This window comes from Choloepus didactylus, chromosome 27 (genome assembly GCF_015220235.1).
Source record: "Choloepus didactylus isolate mChoDid1 chromosome 27, mChoDid1.pri, whole genome shotgun sequence".
Classification (NCBI taxonomy): Eukaryota; Metazoa; Chordata; class Mammalia; order Pilosa; family Megalonychidae; genus Choloepus; species Choloepus didactylus.
In genome coordinates this window covers 21,916,380-21,925,463 of record NC_051333.1, presented here as the reverse complement: position 1 = coordinate 21,925,463, position 9,084 = coordinate 21,916,380, and the positions used below count along the sequence as shown (strand labels likewise).

General features: G+C 48.2%; 1 protein-coding gene across 1 annotated transcript in view; it reads left to right on the top strand.

Moving 5' to 3' along the window:
• Window positions 1-9,084, top strand: part of WDR88 (WD repeat domain 88) — a 48,002-nt gene continuing 38,918 nt past the window's right edge. Inside the window, exons 1-2 of the mRNA XM_037819240.1 lie at window positions 1-282; window positions 6,559-6,669. Of these exons, the coding sequence (XP_037675168.1) occupies window positions 1-282; window positions 6,559-6,669 (393 nt within the window). The remainder of the gene's footprint in view (window positions 283-6,558; window positions 6,670-9,084) is intronic.

Genomic DNA, 9,084 nt, shown 5'->3' with positions numbered 1-9,084 from the left:
ATGGCGTCCCTGCCGCCGCACGACCCCGGCTCCCCGAAAGCCCCGAACAGGGGCGAGAAGTCTGGGCCGCCGCTACGGCTCGGTGCGCAGCCGCGCCGCGGGCTGCCCTGGGCCACCGTGGCCAGAGCCTATGGCCACTTCAAGCTGCCGATCTCGAAGGCGCGCCAGGCCCGGCTGCTGGCCAGCCTTGACCCTCTGTCCGTGGGCAAGTACGTGCCGCCGCCCGAGCGGCTCCCGATGCCGGAGAAGGAGTTCTGGGGTGACCAAGAGCCCCTCTCCAAGGTCAGATCTGCCTTCGGGGAAGGGGCGGTGGGCTGTTACCCCCGTGTGGGGAAAGCGTGCAGGCCAGGGAGGGGGCCTGTGGGGAATCCACCCGGCTCCGCCAGGACCCCCGGATAGAGCCCTGGTCGTGTGCCCAGTGCTTTGCTGTGCCTTTAGTCATGATATTGTTTTGATTTTTAATTAAAATGAAAGGAGAGCACAGGAATTGTATTTTATTTATACTCACAATAAAACATTCCCAAGGTTCAAGTTAAAAAGATGAAAAGGTTTACGATGGAAAGTTTCCCCAGCACCCACCTGCATACACCTAGTGGGCAAAGGCTGGGAGGTGGGACTTGGAGGTGGCCCTGGTAGGGCCTGATGGAGAAGCGGGCTGGCCTGGGGCTTCCCGCTGCTGCCCCAGGGGGAGGCAAGGACTCTGCTGTGGGGAGGGGGCCTGGGTTCCAAAGCCCTGTGCGTGGACCTAGTGGCCTTTGGGTGTCACCCCACAGTGACACAAAAGCAGGCCTGAGAGTCAGTGAAGGACCCCTCCCAAGTCTATGAATCCGTTCAATCTGGAAGCAGCAGAAAACTTAGAAGAAGAAGGAGGGGGGCGAGGAGGAGGAGGGGGAGGAGGGGGGAGAGAGAAGAAAATAAAAGATCAATTCTCAACAACACTATTTGTACTCTCAGATATTTGAGAGGTCATGGCATCCATGAAACAAAAGCTGGCAACTGGGAAAAGCAAAGAATCTGCAGAGAATTCTTAGGGATGAAAAACAAGATTTCCAAACCAAAATCCTCCATGGAGACTTTAAAATTAGAGCAAAGAACTGAAACAGAAAATTAGAAAACAAGCTCATGGGATCCTCTTAGAATGCTGAGAAAAAATATTAAAGCACAATAATTATGAGAAAAAAGATTTTTTTTAAAATGCAAGAGAGATCCAGAAGAACTGATATACATGTAAGAGTGTTGGAGAGAAGGAGCAGGAGGAGGAAAAGTAATACGCAAAGAAGCGATGAAGATAATTTGAAGCGATCAAGTTCAGTGCTACGCTATTGGGAACTATAACCACTACCTGGTGAATGCCTGAATTGCTAGGATAGGGTCTTTGCTAGGATGGTCTTCCCCTTTCCCAGGCAGAAAAGCCGGGGGTCAGTCTGAGATGCAGCCTTCTAGCCCACGGCAGGATTGTCACAGGGCCTGGCAGATCTGCTCCCCTCTACCCTTCACCAGGAAGGGCTATTTTGAGTCCCCAAAGGGGAGGCTGAAAAGAAAGCAAAGCTCTGTCCTAGTGCTTTGCTGTGCTTTTAGTCATGATATTTATTTTAATTTTTTTGTGAAATTAAAGGAGAACACAGAAATTGTATTTCATTTCTTTATATTCACAATTGAACATTCAAGTTCAAAAGATATAAAGGCTGTTTACAATGAAAAGTCTCCCCAGCACCCTTGCACACCAACTACCTCATTTCCATGTATAGAGGTATTCCAGTTTGCTAAAGCAAATGCTTTATACCAGATTGCAGTATGACAGAAATGGATTGGCTTTTACAATGGGGATTTATTTGTTCACAAATTTACAGTTCTAGGGCCATAAAACTGTCCAAACTAAGGCATCAACAAGAGGATAATTTCACTGAAGAAAGGCCGATGGCGTCGGGAACACCTCTGTCAGCTGGGAAGGCATGTGGCTGGCATCTGCTAGTCCTTTGCTCCCGGATTGCATTGCTTTCGGTTTCTGATTCCAGTGGCTTCTCTATAAGCATCTCTGGGTTCTCGCTTAGCTTCTCTGGGGCAAACTCTGGGCTTCTTCTCTTATTTAGCATCTCCAAATGTCTTTCTGTCTACATCTCCAAGCAGCTTGGTCTGTTTAACTCTGAGCTCTCTCTCTTTTCCTGAGCTCTCTTCAGTAAACTAAGACCTACCTTCAATGGGCAAGGCCCCATCTCCATGGAAATAATCTAATCAAAAGTTCCCACCCACAAGTGGGTGGGGCATATCTCCATGGAAAACAACCCCATCAAAAGATCCCACAATAGGCCTGCCCCCACAAATTAAAAAAACATAGTCTTTTATGGGGTACATAACAGATTCAAACCAACATAAGAGGCAATAAATATTCTAGTTTTTTCTGGATCTTTAGAGTGATATTTTAGATATGTAGCAGCACATACTTGTGTGTTTTCTTTTCCCCTCCTTTTTTTTTTTTAATCATCATTTTATTGAGATATATTCACATACCACGCAGTCATACAAAACAAATCGTACTTTCGATTGTTTACAGTACCATTACATAGTTGTACATTCATCACCTAAATCAATCCCTGACACCTTCATTAGCACACACACAAAAATAACAAGAATAATAGAGTGAAAAAGAGCAATTGAAGTAAAAAAGAACACTGGGTACCTTTGTCTGTTTGTTTCCTTCCCCTATTTTTCTACTCATCCATCCATAAACTAGACAAAGTGGAGTGTGGTCCTTATGGCTTTCCCAATCCCATTGTCACCCCTCATAAGCTACATTTTTATACAACTGTCTTCAAGATTCATGGGTTCTGAGTTGTAGTTTGATAGTTTCAGGTATCCACCACCAGCTACCCCAATTCTTTAGAACCTAAAAAGGGTTGTCTAAAGTGTGCGTAAGAGTGCCCACCAGAGTGATCTCTCGGCTCGTTTTGGAATCTCTCTGCCACTGAAGCTTATTTCATTTCCTTTCACATCCCCCTTTTGGTCAAGAAGATGTTCTCCGTCCCACGATGCCAGGTCTACATTCCTCCCCGGGAGTCATATTCCACGTTGCCAGGGAGACTCACTCCCCTGGGTGTCTGATCCCACGTAGGGGGGAGGGCAGTGATTTCACCTTTCAAGTTGGCTTAGCCAGAGAGAGAGGGCCACATCTGAGCAACAAAGAGGCATTCAGGAGGAGACTCTTAGGCACAAATATAGGGAGGCCTAGCCTCTCCTTTGCAGCAACCATCTTCCCAAGGGTAAAACTTATGGTAGAGGGCTCAACCCATCAAACCACCAGTCCCCTATGTCTGTGGTCATGTTAGCAACCATGGAGGTGGGGTAGGCAAATACCCCTGCATTCTCCACAGGCTCCTCAAGTTCCCCTCCTTTTTACACAATGGTAAAAAAAAAAAAAAAATTGTAGCATAACTTACAACCCTTCTACACTTTGTTCCTGTTTTTGTTCACTTAGTGTATTTTAGAGATCCTTCCATAGCAGTACATAGACGTATTCCTTGTTCTTTTTTTATGGATCTATAGTATTCCTTTGGGTGGATATTCCCTGATTTTATTTAACCAGTCTCCTAGAGATGCATGTTTATATGGTTTTTGATTTGGGGGAACCTGAGGATTTTATGATGAGCCAGGCTGACGGGTTGAGAAGTTCTGTAAAGCACTGAGGTTTGTGATGTAACTGCTGATCTCTGAAAAAGGTAACAGAAAGACATTTTTTCAGAGCTGCAAAGACTCAAAAAGGATACCTCTCTCTTTGAGGAAAAAAATTACTCAAGGACACACTCCAGCAAACAGACACACAACAGATATCAGAATTAAGAACTCAAGAAGAGTGGTCTAGAATAAACAGGAGAGCAATGAATGAAAACAGTAGTTTGAAGTTAACATGGTTGTGTACCTTAATAAGAATATTAACAAATGACTCTTGAAGTGAAGATGCATATTGCAAAAAATAATGTTTCAAAACTAGTATTTCAAATGATTTTTTTATCAAAATCTCTGAGAAGTTTTGCTGAAGAACATTCTCAATAGATAGTGTATCTTGGCCTTGATTTAATGCACACACACACAGACAGTTCCCAATATTTTTTATTAATTGGCTCAAAGCCTCCCCTAGCCTCCTGGCACATATCAGGTGAGGTCTGGAGAACTGGCCATGACCTTCCAGGCCATTTTGAATCTGGTTCAACTCCCTGTTCTCATCACTTTCCTCTCTGCCTTGGGGCCACACTTTCCTCTCTTCCCCTGGGGCCACACTGTCTTCAAGCCTCAGGGCCTTTGCCCTTGGTGTCCTCGGTGCCCCCTTGTCCCCTTGCCTGGGCTCTGCTCAGATCCTCCCTCCCCAAGGCCATCACCTCCTCAGGAGGGGATCCCCCCAACCACCCATCTAAGGTAGCTCGGATCACCTGTTTCTTCTTCATAGTGCCGGCCATGACCTGATGTGATGTCCTGGACTTGTTTGGTGGCTCTGTGCCCACTCCCAACCCCCTCATAGCAGGAACCAGTTCATCCCCCACGCTGTGCCTTCTGGGTCCCCAGTGCCTTCCTAGAGGTTGGGGTCTTCACTCTTGGGTTTCTGCCCTAGCTGCAGCATCTAGATCAAGGCCTGACGGGGAGGGGTGGGGCACTCAAGAGACATTTGTTGAAGAAATGAAGACCCCATATATAAAAAAAACAACCAACTTTGTGTCTTTACACATATGGGACCATCCTCTTTTGTCGTGCTGTATATGTCAGTGCCTGGCTTTGGAACCGGTCTCTGCAGCTCCCCGGATCCCTTTCCTTAACAGACAGAAACGTGCAACGCACAGGGAAAGCTCTGATACAGGAGGGCCCCAGGAAGGGCTGGGCTAATCCCCGGCTGGTGGAATTAGACGGATTTTTCTGTCTTCTTCCTCTTGGGGAGCTGTATGTCCAGGATGAAGTCATGTTTTTGCAATAAGAGAACTCAAATCTCTGGTTTCGCCGAGAGACGAAGTCTGCTGGAGAAGCGGGGCGCGGAGGGCGAGGACCGGGGGGCGGGAGCCGGAGACTGCGGGGAGGGGTCACGTCCCTGGGGTCGGGGCCGGTTCGGGGGCTCCCGGCCGCCTGCGCCCCGCAGCACCCACCGCCCTCGCCCCCTGGCGGGCAGTCCTCGGCCCGTGTCCCCGCAGCCCCGCGTCTCCCCGCTCCCTGGCCAGGGAGAGCCCCTTCCCCCCTGCAGCCCCACACTCCTGCGCGTCTTCACCCCGCCCTGAACCCCGCGTCCCCTCATCCCTGCACCTCCGAGCGAGTCCGCCTCGCCCCGCATCCCGAGGACCGTACCCCAACCCTCCCTGGTCGCAGAGCCCAAACCCCCTGGTCTCCGTGTCCCCACATCCCCTCGCGCCCCCTCATGCCCCGGCAGCCCGCATCCCAGCAGCTTTCCTCTCCCTGCGCTCGTCCTGGAACAGAGAACTTTCAGGCTTGCTCCATCTATCCTTTTTCTTTTTTTAAACAGCTTTAGTGAGATATAATCCATATACCATAATTTACCTATTTAAAGAGTATAGTTCAATGGCTTGTAGTGTATTCGCAGAGTGTGCAACCATTGCTACAATCAGTATTAGAACATTTCATAACCCCCTAAAGAAGGCTGTGCTCGTTAGCACTCACTCCCCATCTCCCCTCAACACCCCCCACCTCAACCCCCCCCCAGGCAACCGCTAACCCACTGTCGGCCTCTGTAGATTTGTCTGTTCTGGACCATTGATATCAAAGGAATCATACAATGTGTGGTGTTTTCTGATTGATTCCTTTCACTTAGCATAATGTTTTCAGGGCTCACCCATGTTCACTACTTAATTCTTTTTTTTGTGTGTGTGTGGTCAAATAATATTCTATTGTATGGATATACTACATTTTATTTTATCCACTTAACAGTTGATGGACATTTGGATTGTTTTCACTTTTTGGCTTTTGTGAATAATACTGCTATAAGCATATTTTTTTCCTTTGTTGCTTGTGCTTCTGGTGCCATAGCTAAGAAGCCACTGCCTAATCCAAGGTCACAAAGATTTACATCTATGTTTTCTTCTAAGATTTTATGGGTTTTGGTCTAACATTTAGGTCTTTGGTCCATTTTGTGGTTAAGTTTTGTCTGTGGTATGAGGTAGGGGTTCAACTTCATTCTTTTGCTGATGAATATCCAGTTGTCCCAGCACAATTTGTTGAAAAGGCTATTCCCTCCCATTTAATTTTCTTGGCACCTTTGTCAAAAATCAACTGACTGTAAATGTGAGGGTTTATTTCTGGATTCTAAATTCTAATCCATTGATCTTTAGGTCTTCTCTTATGCTAGTACACACCATCCTGAAATAGGGAGGTGTGAGCCCTCTTAACTTCCTTCTTTTTTTTGGTGAAATATATTCCTAAGTATTTTTTTGATGCTATTGTAAATGGAATTGTTTTCTTAGTTTATTTTTGGATTGCTTATTGCAAATGTGTAGAAATATGACAGATTTTTGTATACTAATCTTGTATCCTGCAACCTTGTTGTACTCATTCAGTCTGTCCTTTTTGCAGATCCCATTTAAAATTCTGAAAGGGCACGAGGAGGCGGTGAGCTCCTGCCACTTCTGTGTGGATGAAACAAGGCTCCTCACTGGCTCCTATGACCACACGGTGAAGCTGTGGGTAGGTGGCCCCATGTCAGGATCTGGAACTAAAACAACCCACAAGCTTATGTCACCTCCAGTGGACAGTTTCCAGTATTGAGTTCCTGAACACACCAAGATCCCAAAGCTTTGAGCAAAGTGCAAGGAGTAAAGTGAGGGCAGTCCCCCCCACCCCCACTCCCTGCTCTGGTGCCCAGTGGCTGGAGGGAGATGAAGTTAGTGTAGCTGCTGCCAGCCTGGTGATTTGGAAACAATGAGACACAGGATAAAGACCACCGGCCTGGCAGCCTCCCCACCTTTTTTTTTTTTTTTTTTTTTTTTACTTTTTTTTTTTAATCATCATTTTATTGAGATATATTCACATATCACGCAGTCATACAAAACAAATTGTACTTTCGATTGTTTACAGTACCATTACATAGTTGTACATTCATCACCTAAATCAATCCCTGACACCTTCATTAGCACACACACAAAAATAACAAGAATAATAATTAGAGTGAAAAAGAGCAATTGAAGTAAAAAAGAACACTGGGTACCTTTGTCTGTTTGTTTCCTTCCCCTATTTTTCTACTCATCCATCCATAAACTAGACAAAGTGGAGTGTGGTCCTTATGGCTTTCCCAATCCCATTGTCACCCCTCATAAGCTACATTTTTATACAACTGTCTTCGAGATTCATGGGTTCTGGGTTGTAGTTTGATAGTTTCAGGTATCCACCACCAGCTACCCCAATTCTTTAGAACCTAAAAAGGGTTGTCTAAAGTGTGCGTAAGAGTGCCCACCAGAGTGACCTCTCGGCTCGTTTTGGAATCTCTCTGCCACTGAAGCTTATTTCATTTCCTTTCACATCCCCCTTTTGGTCAAGAAGATGTTCTCCATCCCACGATGCCGGGTCTACATTCCTCCCCGGGAGTCATATTCCACGTTGCCAGGGAGATTCACTCCCCTGGGTGTCTGATCCCACGTAGGGGGGAGGGCAGTGATTTCACCTTTCAAGTTGGCTTAGCCAGAGAGAGAGGGCCACATCTGAGCAACAAAGAGGCATTCGGGAGGAGACTCTTAGGTCCCCACCTTTTGTGTTTTTTTTTTTTTGGGGGGGGAGTCCCAGCTGTGCTTAGTGCCTACCTGGGGTCTCTGAGCTGTGTCATCTCTCACAGTCTTCTTCTCCATGTCTGGAAAACTCAGTTCCATCCATAGAGACTGTATGTCCAGGCTGGGTAGCAGTAAGGTGGCTGGTGTGGGACCTGCCCCGAGGGGTGGTTGGTAGAGGCAGGTCTGAGCACTGATCTGCCCCCACAAGGGACAAGAGGCAGGAATACAGGGACAGGGAGGTGATAGACGAGGTTACAGATAGACGAGGTTGCAGAAAGAACCCTTCTAAGCTTACCTGGCAGACTCTGGTAGGCCCATGCTGGGGCATTGCTGGTCAGTCACAAGGGGCTGCGGAGGGAGCAGGGCTAAGGGACAGCAGTGGCGAGGCCACAGATGGCTGTGTGGCTGGGGCTGCGGCCCGTGGGTAGGGTGGCTGGTTCTGAGTTCTGCCATCTTCTTTGTCTTCATGGGCAGGAGGAGAACAGGGTAGAGCAAGTCAAGGCTGGTTCCCAGGTTCCAGTTCAGGTAGCTGAGTAGAGGATAGCCCCTCACCCTCCGGCATGCTCCTCCAGGCAGCCCAGGCAGGAGGGCTGTGGGGACTGTCAAAGTGGGTTCAGGCCCCACGTTTGGGACGCACTAGTTCCTAGGTCTCCCTGAGCTTCTCTGTACCTCACAGGACCAGCCGTGTGCCTGGGGCTAGCCCAGGACCTCCTGGTCCATAACAAACCCCTGCAGACACCCCCCCCACCTCCCTCTGCTGCCGCCCTTAACAAATTCCACCTCTCCTTCGGCTCCATGACCTTCTGGTTGGGAAAACCCTCTGTTGGCTGCCATCACCCAGGGACTGAGGGATGGTAGCTTTCCGAGTGTGCATTCTGTTTCACCAACTTCAGATTCCTCCCACTTCCTTCTCATGTTTTGAGTCCATGGAAGGACTCACAAGGTTTCTTCTGTGTCAGCTAAAGGGCTCTTGTCTCTATCTGGAAAATCCGCCTGTTTCTACGTTCTTGAAGTTGTTATCCCAAGATTTGGTCGTTATCCCCAGATTGCGAACCGTCCATGGTGACATCCTTGGCTCTCCACCGTGCTCCATAAAAGTCCCTTGGGCCTCTGCCACCTCCTACACCTTCCTTCCATGAGCCTCAAATCCTTCCCCCCACCCCAGGAAACCCCTCCAAGGGCTCCCTCCCTCCACCCCTGACCCACAGCATGACTCCCTTCAGCCACATTCTCCAGGCCTTGTGTCCCTGCTGCTCCCTCCTTCAACCCAGCTCCCTAATTACCCGTCTCCTCTGGGCTCCCCGCCCTGGCTGGTCCCCTTGATTGCCCCTCCGAGGAG